Source organism: Nannospalax galili, unplaced genomic scaffold (genome assembly GCF_000622305.1).
Source record: "Nannospalax galili isolate Female #2095 unplaced genomic scaffold, S.galili_v1.0 scaffold2568, whole genome shotgun sequence".
Lineage (NCBI taxonomy): Eukaryota > Metazoa > Chordata > Mammalia > Rodentia > Spalacidae > Nannospalax > Nannospalax galili.
The window spans coordinates 299,758-310,215 of record NW_008357491.1 but is presented as its reverse complement, the minus strand read 5'-3'; the positions used below and the strand labels follow the sequence as shown (position 1 = coordinate 310,215).

The following is a 10,458-nucleotide window of genomic DNA, read 5'->3' as shown; positions in this document are numbered from 1 at the left end:
GAGCGGGTCGCGGATGGTGCAATCCCTCCCCGCAGGGCGTCGGCGCGGATTAGCTCAGGTTTACATCAGCCAGGCCGAGCGGAGCCCGCGCTCCGGGCAGCCGCACACGCTGAAGCGCCGCCGGCTCTGCACGCAGCAGAGCTGGGGTCTGGGTGCTAGCGAGCCGCGGACCCCGAGATAGCCGCAGCCCGGCGGGCCAGGCTCCATCCGCGCGTGTACCAGCGGCTCTGAAACGCGCGGTGCCGAGACCCACGCGGGACCCCAGGACAAGGTACCCATCCCGAGAGGGGACCTCCCTGAAGCCTGGCAAGAGGGACCTCGGGAGCCCTGGGTGTCTGCAGCACACACACACACGCACGCACGCACGCCAAAACGTTGAGCTACTCCGCCGTCTCGGTGGGGGCCCTGGGCCCGAGGCGGGCCGGGAACTCGGGGCTGGCAGTGCAGGGGTGCGCCCCTGTGCCCATCTTCCCTTTTTGAATTATTTACCAAGTCTAAAGCAACCCTTGCGTCTGAGATGCAACATTCCCAGGGAGCTTCGGTGAAAACCGACGGTGCTGTTTCACTCGCCTCCAACTGTTGGGAGAGTCTTTTGTTGTTGTTTGCTTTTGAGACAGTTTCTCTGTAGCCCCAGCTGGCCTGGAACTCGCGGTGTAGACCAGGCTGGCCTCAAACTCACAGAGATCCGCCTGCCTCTGTCTCCTGAGTGCTGGGATTAAAGGCTGCACCACCACGCCCGGCTCTGTTGGGAGAGTCTTAACCCGTGTGCCTTCCCAGCAGCAGGGAAGAGACAGGCCACCAAACAGCCTTTCTTTCCTTCTCTCTAGATGCGAGCCACCCCTCTGGTTGCTCCTGCTAGTGGCCCCTACAGGAAGAAGCCGTTGGAATTAGGTGATAACTTAGATGCCGAGTGTCCAGTCCTAAAACGAGCTCGAAGTGGGCCGGACCCAGAGCTGTCTCCCTGTTTGCTGCCTGCCAGTCCATCCCCTGCTCCAGACCCAGCACCTGCTGTGGCCCCTGCCACCCAGCTGGGGCCTTATGTGCTTCTGGAGCTCGAACAGAGCAGCTGTACCTACCCCGCCCTGCACTGCCCCACTGGCAGGGAGTTCACCTGCAAGGTATGTCCTGTGGGGTCTCTCCCAGCATCCCAGGGGCCTGCAAAGCGGCTGATCCCCAGGTGATTTCTGGGAGGCTGAGGCCCTTGATGCTTATTTATTCCTGTGTTTACTGGGGAAGCAGCCAGAGAGCCTCTGGCCCAGCCACTGGGCCTTCTCAACTTAGGCTCTGCCCTGATAAATGCCACCTGGTAGACCCCATAGTCAACAGAACAGTGGAGACACTTCCAAAGTGTTCAAAGGGGTATCCCCAAAGGCTGAGTAGGGCTGGCCAGGTGGAAATGAAGGAAGGGAAGGGGGAGCTGTGCAAAGCCTGGGAGGACCTCAGAGGTATGAAAAGGGCCTGTGCTGGTCAGAATGGAGAGGGTGGGTGATGAGGGCTGGCTGCAGCAGGCCTCAGAGCATAAGGAAGGAGCCAGCTCCCAGTGGGCTGTGGATGCCCGTATAGAGAAAGGCATCTGTACTCCCGAGCCTCTGGTAGTGATGGCTGAACCTGTGGCCACTTCACAGGAAGAAGACTGAGGAAGCACCCAAGAACCATGCCTGATGTCACATAGCATAGGGCCTAGCATCTAGGACATGATGTGGGGAAATGAAGTTTGAGGATTCCTGGCCGAAGAAGTCAGGAAAAGGGCAGAACCAAGGTCCCTGAAGGCAGGCCCACAGCACAGTGGCAGGTCAGGAGCAAGATGGGTAGAGATGAGAAAAGGGACACTGTTAGTGGCATAGGCTGTGCAGTCTCTGTCCCCACATGACCTGAGCTAGTGCTCTCCTTGGACTTATTTTACAGATAGGGGCTGGGACTCAGCTGTGGTGGCCACATCTCAGAAGTGTCACCAGCAAGTTGGGCCTGGCAAATGGGGCCCAGAGCCATGTTCCTTGAGCTAGAATGAGTCTTCAGGTCACAATCAGGGCAGTCTTGCCCTTGGAGGGAGGCATAAAGAGAATTGGAAATAGGAAGGCATGTGGCCACACAGCCCTTGGGAATGTTCTGAGAGGCTGTGGGACCCGTGGGAGTAGTCTGGCTCCAGCCCTGCAGCAGATTGGGTCCACCTAGCCTTACCTGGGCTCTAGGTTGGCTGTATCCTATGGGTTCAGGAGCCCTGACTCTGGGTATCCTTCTTTATTTTATTTGTTAAATTTTTATTTTATGTGTATGAGTGTTTTGTCTGCATGTATGGAAGTGCACCATGTACATGCAATGTCCTAAAGAGGCCAGAAGAGGGTGTCAGATCTCCTGGAACTGGAGTTAAGGATGGTTGTTAGCCACCATGTGGGTACTAGGAATCAAACCCAGGTCCTCTAGAACAGCAAGTGTTCTTAAACACTGAGCCACCTCTCCAGTCCTGTGAGTCTTATAGTGTTCTTCCTGTTATAGTGTTGTTCACTGAGAAGGGTGCCCTGTCCTGAGGGAAATGACCACATTGGGCTTGGAGAAGCTACAGAGGTTAATGGGGCTCCAGGTCTTTGGAATCATCAGGGAGCCACTGGAATGGGAGATGTGCTCCTCCAGTGCCAGGGAGAGCTATCTATAGCTGACTGTCACCTTCAGATTCATCAATGCTACAAAGCTTCGTGGAGCACTGTATGTGACACCATGCACCAAGCTGTGCCTAGAAAGGCTTCCAAGTAGGACTTTGTGTCGCATGCCTGTGATCCCAACACTTGATAGATTAAGGCAGGAAGATTTCCTCAAATTTGAGGTCAGTTTCAGCTACATGCTGAGAACCTGTCTCAAAAAGAAAAGCCAGGCGTGATGGCATTTGCCTTTAATCCCAGCATTCAGAAAGCAGAGGCAGGTGGATCTCTGTGAGATGGAACCTGGGAGAGCCTGTCTTAAAACAAAAAAGGAAAGAAAAAAAAGAAAAGAAAAGAGAAAAGAAAACCGGCACAGGCCCAGTGCTGCTGTCCTCAGGCTGACATTCCAGTGAGGGATGTGGATGATAAAAGAGAAGCTGGGGCTGGGCCTGGGGAGATAGCTCAGTCAGTATTCCCCAGAACACCTTTTTTTTTTTTTTTTTTTAAAGAGGGTGTGGTGCCACACACTTGTAATCCTGCATTGGGGAGGCAGAGACAGGGCTCACTGGCCAGCCAACCTAGCCTACTTGGTGAGTCCCAGGTCAGTGAGAGACCCTGTACCCTATCGCAGTTTAAAAAAAAAAGTTTGGCACCTGAGGAATAGCACCTGAAATTTTCCTCTGGCCTCCACATGCACATGGGCATGTACACAGGCACACAGACACAGACAGACAGACAAACACACACATCAGAAGGGAGTAGGCAATTCTAAGTGGAAGCAGGGAAAGGAGGTAGGGGTATGGGATGTAGGGGACACGAAGAAGTCTGGGAGGGATTTGGACATGACAAGGGACAGTGAATTGTGGGAGTTGAAGAGGTATGGGGAGTCCAAAGGCAGAGTATCATGGTAGCAGGTAGGGTACATGCAAAGGCACTAGGGCAGGAATAGGGGGAAAAGAAAAAGTAGTCTGTTTTTATTGTTTCCCTGCCACCCCAGCTTATTTTTTTGAATATTTTATTTATTATTTTTATTTTATGAGTGTATTGCCTGCATGTGCGTAAATGCACTTGTGTTATGTAATGCCCCAGAAGAGAGTGCTGGATTCCGCTGGAACTGGAGTTACAGACGGTTGGTAGCCGCCATGTGGGTGCTGGGAATCAAACCCCAATCCTCTGCAAGAGCAGCTAGTGCTCTTAACTGCTGAACCATCTCTCCAGCACACCAGTTATTTATTTTTAAAGGAAGTATGTTTTATATTTTTCATGGATTAAATATATATATAGTCAGGGGCTGGAGAGATGGCTCAGCAGTTAAGAGCACTGGATGCTCTTGCAGAGGACCCAAGTTCACAGCACCCACACGGCAGCTAACAACTGCCAGTTCTAGGGATCCAGCATCCTCTTCTGACCTCCGTGAGCATTGCATGACATGAGTGCACTTACATACATGCAGGCAATACATTCATACACATAAAATAAAAATAAATAAAATACTTAAATACATATATATTAGGCATGCAAGGACTTTAAAGTCAGACAAACCAAGGAAGCATACCAACTCTGCCATGGTTGGCTGGTTGTGGGGCTTCTAACAAGTCACCTCTCTTTTCTAAACTTCAGTTTTACTATCAGTAAAATGGGACCCCTTTCCAGGTGTGTGTTTAATGTCTCTAAGGCCCTAGCATATTTCCCAGCTGCCTTGCCGCCCCTCCCATAGGTCCCCATCCCTTTCCCCATTCTGGCCACACTATCTTTTGCTTGCATTTCAAAAGACCAGGCTGAGCTCTTGATAGCTTTTGCACTGCCTGTGACCCAACATGAGAAGCTTCTCCCCTGGGCATTTTCAGTCATTCAGGTCACCTCCCCTGAGTCACACGTGGCCTACACTTTCTAAAATAGGTGCTGCCTTCTAGAATACTATCTGCTATCCCACACTTGTCTCAGCCAACAGGCCCTAGGTGCAACCTCCAACACTGTGAAATAAATTAAAATACTGTCTGATTTCTAGCATTTTTCTTTGGTTCTGCTAGCAGATATTAGAGTTGTCAGAATTTGTGGGCTTTCTTGTGCTACACTGGGTACCAGGAGAGCAGGGGCCGCTGTGGCTGTGCGTCTAGTCAGCTAGCCATGGGCTCATGTGGGCCATTGAGTAGGCTGTTCTTGGGCTAGCCTTGTGCGAGCACTGCGCAGCCCAGGGGTGCTTTTCTGTTTTGGTTACACCCTGGTTTCATTCAATTGTCAGAGGCATAAGGCCACACAGGAGAGCACTTAGAGCACAGAGGTGGACACACAGGTTCCAATCCCAGCTGTGCTGTTTGTTGCCCTTTGGCTTGGACTTCCTGACCTGTGAAATGGGGCAAGTCAGCCAAGAAGGCTGTTGTCAGAGCTGAGTGGCTTGCTAAGCAAAACCCCATCCTGTATGTCTAGTGAAAGGGTTGGCTGTCCCCCTTTGCCAGGCCAGCTTGGCATCCCAGGTCCTCAGCCATGCTCACTCCATGCTCTGCTCTGCCCACAGATGTACCCAGCCTGGAAAGCCTGCACGGTGCTGGAGCCTTACATGAGGCTGCCCACCCATGAGCATGTAGCCCGGCCCGCTGACGTCTTGCTGGGCTCCCAGCTCCTCTACACCTTCTTCCCTCAGACCCACGGAGACTTGCACAGCCTGGTGCGCAGCCGTCGTGGTATCCCTGAACCTGAGGCTGCTGCGCTTTTCCAGCAGATGGTTGCAGCTGTGGCCCACTGCCACCATCATGGTCTAGTCCTACGGGACCTCAAGCTGCGTCGCTTTGTCTTCAGCAACTGTGAGCGGTAAGTGTGACCCCAGAGGCACCTGAGAAGTGGGCCATGTGGAAAACTGAGGCCAAGGATGGCAGAGTAATTTAGGCCAGAAGAGAAGCCTATAGCTTAGGTGGAGCTCAGTGGTAGAGAAGGTCCAAGGCCCTGGAGTTGGCGTCTATCCCCAGCACCAAAAGAATGGCCCAGAAAGGGAATTCCCAGCACCCAGTAACAGCTATGTGTGGTGGCAAGTGTGTAAACCTAGCACTTGGGGTGAGGGTGGGGAAGGAGGGACAAGACAGGTGCACCCTCAGAGCTTACTGGCCAGTCAGTCTAGCTGGTGTGTGAGCTCCTGGTTTACTGAGCCACCCTGTAGACAAAAAAACAAGTATGTAAGTCAATAAAGACCCATCAAGGAAGTCATTTGACACTGACCTCTGACCTCCACATGTATACCCCTCCACGTGCACATATACACCTGCAGATTTAAAATTGAAAAACTAAGCTGGGCGTGGTGAGTTCAAGGCCAGCCTGGTCTACATAGTGAGTTCCGGGACAGCTGGGGCTACAGGGAGACCCTGTCTCAAAAAGACCAAAAAAAAAATTGAAAAACTGGGGCTGGAGAGATGGTTCAGTGGTTGAAAGCACTGACTGCTCTTGCAGAGGACCTGGGTTCAATTCCCAGCACCCACATGGCAGCTATGAACCATTCTTAACTCCAATTCCAGGAGAACCCGAAGCCCTCTTCTGACCTCCAAGGCATTGCACGACACGGGTGCACTCACATACACACAGGCAATACACGAATACACATAAAATTAAAAAAATAAAAAATACAAAAATTGAAAAACTGCCGGGCATGGTGGTGCACGCCTTTACCCCCAGTACTTGGGAGGCAAAGGCAGTTGGATCTCTGTGAGTTCAAGGCCAGCCTGGTCTACACAGTAAATTCCGGGCCAGCTGGGGCTACAGGGAGGCCCTGTCTCAAAAAGACAAAATAAATAAATAAATAATAAATAAATAAATAAAAATTGAAAAACTAAGATAAGGCCAGTGTACACCTTTAACCCAAGGACCCTGGAGACAGAGGGATGTGGATCTCTGTGAGACTGAGGCCAGCCTGATTGATCTATGAATTCCAGGCTCTGCCAGGGTTATACAGTGAGCCCCTACCTAAAAAAATTAATTAATTAATTAATTAAAATAAAAAAGAGAGGGAAAGGAAATGGACCTAATCAAGCACCCACTGACCACTTCTCTCCTCTCTGGACAAATATGACTCAGTGATGTGAAAGCCACTTGGGGTAGAGTGCTATGGTTGTGCCAGTTACAGGAGCTGATAGAGATGAAGGGTACCACTGTATTTTCTGACTTGGCCTGTATCCTGGCCACTATGGAGTAGGCTCTGCTGTTATCCCCACAAGATGAATAAGGAAACCAAGGACAAGTAACTTGTCCAAGATCCCACAATAAGATAAATGGAAGAGACAGGATTTGAACCCAGATCTCACTCCAGAGCCCACTCTGAGCTGGAGAATGCAGGCTAGCTTGACTGGGCATACTGGGTGACTGTGGGTGACCCATTGTCACACTGAGGCTGTCTCTGTTGGTGGGAGAAAGGTCAGGATTGAGGTGGCTCCAGGATTGCAAGGGTGCAAGCAGTAGCCAAAAAATATCACCCAACCTTCCTCTCCCAGGGGAACTTTTTCTGTGAAACTGAAAATTAGTACTTTTTGGCTATAAGATAAGTATTAGGACTCTGCTTGGGGGACAGAGGGACCAACCATCCTATTCCCTCCCCCAACACTTGGAGGTACACAAATAAATAGTATCAGGGATTTACTAATGGGCCACCTACACAGGCAGACCCCAGGAGGCATCACTTTCATGATTTGTTTTTTGTTTTAGTCTCTAGCTCAGGCTGGATTCTCTCTCTCTCTCTCTCTCTCTCTCTCTCTCTCTCTCTCTCTCTCTCTCGCTCTCGCTCTCGCTCTCGCTCTCTCTTGCCCTCTCTCTCTCCCTCTCCCTCTCCTCTCCTTTCTCTCTCTCTGGAAACAGGATCTTACCTTGTAGCTTTAATTGGCCTGGACCTCACTATAGAGACCACACTGACCTTGAATTCACAGGATTCACCTGCCTTTGCCTTCCCAGTGCTGGGATTAAAAGTGTGCACCACCACACCCAGCTGAATATCAACTTAAAAATTTTTTTTCTAAAGATTTTAGGTGTATGGGTGTTTTGCCTGTGTGTATATAATTGTACCACATGTGTGCAATGCCTATGGAGGCCAGAAGAGGATACCAGATACCCTGGAACCGGAGTTACAGATGATTGTTAGATGCCATGTGGATGTTGGGAATACCAAATTTGGGTCCTCTGCAAGAGCAGAGCCAGCTCTCTAGCTCTGTGTATGTGTTTTTAAGGCCACATCTCATGTAGTTCAGGCTGGCTTCACCTTGAACTGATCTTGTTGTTTTTACCTCCCAAGTGCTGGGATTACAGATGTGAGCCACCACACCCAGCTTTGTGTGGGCTTTTTTTAAAAAACACAGGATAAGCCCAGCGTGGTGGCACCCACCTTTAATCCCAGCACTCAGGAAGCAGAGGCAGGCGGATCTCTGTGAGTTTGAGGCCAGCCTGGTCTCCATAGAAAAACCGAGCCAGCTGCAGCTACAAGGAGACCCTGCCTCAAAAAGACAAAAAAAAAAAAAAGAAAGAAAGAAAAAAAAGGAAAAAAGACCAGGCATGGTGGCACACGCCTGTAGTCCCAGCACTTGGGAGGCAGAGGCAGGTGGATCTCTGTGAGTTCAAGGCCTACAGGGAGACCCTGCTTCAAAAAGACCAAAAAAAAGAGGAAAAAAGACAACACAATATACTAGCTTATTTGGTTAAATTTATTTTTGTGTGTATATGTGTGCATGCAGCATACATGTGTGTGGTTGATGGTAGGTGTCTTCTCTTGCCCTCCACTTTACTTTTTGAGACATGTCTCATTGAACTGGCTAGACTGACTGGCCAGTGAGTTCCTTCTATCTCTGCCCTCTGGGATAGGCACACAACACTACACCCAGCTTCACCTAGGTGCTGGGAATCCAAAGTCAGGTAGATAGTTCACTGACTGAACCATCTCCCCAACCCTGTTTGTGGTTTTGTTGATTTGTTTTTGTTTTTAGAGACAGAGTAGCCCTGTAGCCCCAGCTGGCCTGGAACTCACTATGTAGGCCAGGCTGGCCTCAGTCTCACAGAGATCCTCCTGTCTCTGCCTCCCAAGTACTAGGATTAAAGGCGAGCACCACTGTGCTCAGCACTTTTTATGTATTTAATTGAAATTGGCTGTCAACATTTTAAAACCTGGGACTTTTGCATTATAAAATGATTTCTGGGATTGAGGTGTAGCTCAGTGGTAGACCATTTGCCTAACAGGTACAAGGTCCTAGATTTAATCCCCAGCACTGAAAAAATAATTAAAAAAGAGAGATTTCTGGCTTCTCTTGAGGCAAAAGAGGAAGGAGAGAGGGCTCCTGCGGATGACCTGAGCAGTTTATAGCCCTGGCTCCAGATGAGTGGCAGCCAGGATTTCCGTGGCAGCCCCAGGCTCTGGAGCTTCGAAGTGGTGTCTGGTGCACTGGGTGTAGTGAGGGAGAGAAAGCCGAGCCAAAGCCCAGGTGTAGTGGAGTCAGATAAATAACCTGTACACAGAAACTTGTTAGTCATAACCTTTTCAGGCTGGGCTGGTGCAGTTTGGTACACTTCCTGTTTCTCCTTTTAGCTCCTCCCTGTTTGCCTCTGTTTTCAGAAAGCTTAACCCCTTCAGTCCCCTCCCAGACATGCCATTTGGCAACACTTGACCCTCTGGTAATGTTAGTTTATATGTGATTGCTCTGTGACTTTGAGAAACACTTTAACCTCCCTGAGCCTGGCCTGCCTCTTCTGTGAAAGATTTCCCCACTACACCGGTTGGCTCATGTCTGTCAAATGCCAAGCAGGCTTCTAGTTTGAGTTTCATAGAAGGCAGTCCTGTGGAGAGTAGTGCCAGGTTCCTGGCAGGCCCCAACTCCTGTATCTATGACCCAGGACAAAACTGGTGCTGGAAAACCTGGAGGATGCCTGTGTGCTGAATGGACCAGACGATTCCCTGTGGGACAAGCATGCGTGCCCCGCCTACGTGGGTCCAGAGATCCTCTGCTCCCAGCCCTCCTACTCCGGCAAAGCAGCTGATGTGTGGAGCCTGGGTGTATCGCTCTTCACCATGCTGGCCGGCCACTACCCCTTCCAGGACTCTGAACCAGCCCTGCTCTTTGGCAAGATCCGTCGAGGGACCTTCGCTCTGCCGGAGGGCCTATCAGCCCCAGCCCGCTGCCTCATCCGCTGCCTCCTTCGCAGGGAGCCTTCAGAGCGGCTGGCAGCCTCAGGCATCCTGCTGCACCCCTGGCTTCGGGAGGACCCCCACTGCATCTCTCCTTCTGGGTCCCACCGCTGGGAGGCTGACCAGGTGGTCCCTGATGGCCCTGGGCTGGAGGAGGCTGAGGAAGGGGAGGTAGGCCTGTATGGCTAGGGCCTCCCTTCTGGTCCCTCAGCAGCAAGCTGGGGGTTGAGTGGTGTCCTCCAAGCTTTCACCTGGCTCTTTGGGCTGAGCCAAACCTTAAGTGCCCTCCTAGAGGGAGAAAAGGGCAGTGTGCTTTATGCACCCCTGAGCTCTCCCACAGGTACTGTGGGATGATGCTCCCTGGGTACCAAGCCCTGTTCTAGGTGCTGGGAACAGCAGAGACCAAGGGAGACAAAAATATCTTGCTGACTGACCTGCTGCATTGCCTCAGGCTCCCAGGCCAGTGTCTGCTCTGGGCACATTTCAAACCAGGGTTGGCCTTCACTGCGCTAGTGCTAGGTCTTCTGTCCACAGGACAACCCCCTTCACCAATGACCCAGCTGCCTTGTATCCTGCACCCTTAATAAAAGGGAACATCCCCATGCCAAAACCTCAGGCCTTACCCTGTGACTCAGGACCACAAGCCCAGGTCAGGCTGGGATTGTGCTGTCAGTCTCTGGCCTC

At 51.2% G+C, this 10,458-nt stretch overlaps 1 protein-coding gene across 2 annotated transcripts; it reads left to right on the top strand.

Annotated features, from left to right (window-relative positions):
• Trib3 (tribbles pseudokinase 3) lies at positions 1-10,059 on the top strand. 2 transcript variants are annotated; one of them, XM_029557205.1, is made up of 4 exons: positions 1-271; positions 828-1,118; positions 5,275-5,441; positions 9,483-10,059. In XM_029557205.1, the coding sequence occupies exons 2-4, from the start codon at positions 828-830 to the stop codon at positions 9,961-9,963; spliced, it is 939 nt and encodes a 312-aa protein (XP_029413065.1). In that variant the 5' UTR covers positions 1-271; the 3' UTR covers positions 9,964-10,059. The 2 variants fall into 2 exon arrangements, with proteins under 2 accessions (XP_029413065.1, XP_017650361.1); XM_017794872.2 differs by having other exon boundaries at positions 4-271; positions 5,149-5,441.
• Positions 10,060-10,458: the final 399 nt, after the last annotated feature.

Bases quoted from the DNA above. Each gene is read 5' to 3' on its own strand.
- Trib3 (XM_017794872.2), top strand. From the start codon at position 828: ATGCGAGCCACCCCTCTGGTTGCTCCTGCTAGTGGCCCCTACAGGAAG. The intron at 1,119-5,148 runs GTATGTCCTGTG...CTCTGCCCACAG, and splicing joins GCAGGGAGTTCACCTGCAAG to ATGTACCCAGCCTGGAAAGC. The intron at 5,442-9,482 runs GTAAGTGTGACC...TCTATGACCCAG, and splicing joins GTCTTCAGCAACTGTGAGCG to GACAAAACTGGTGCTGGAAA.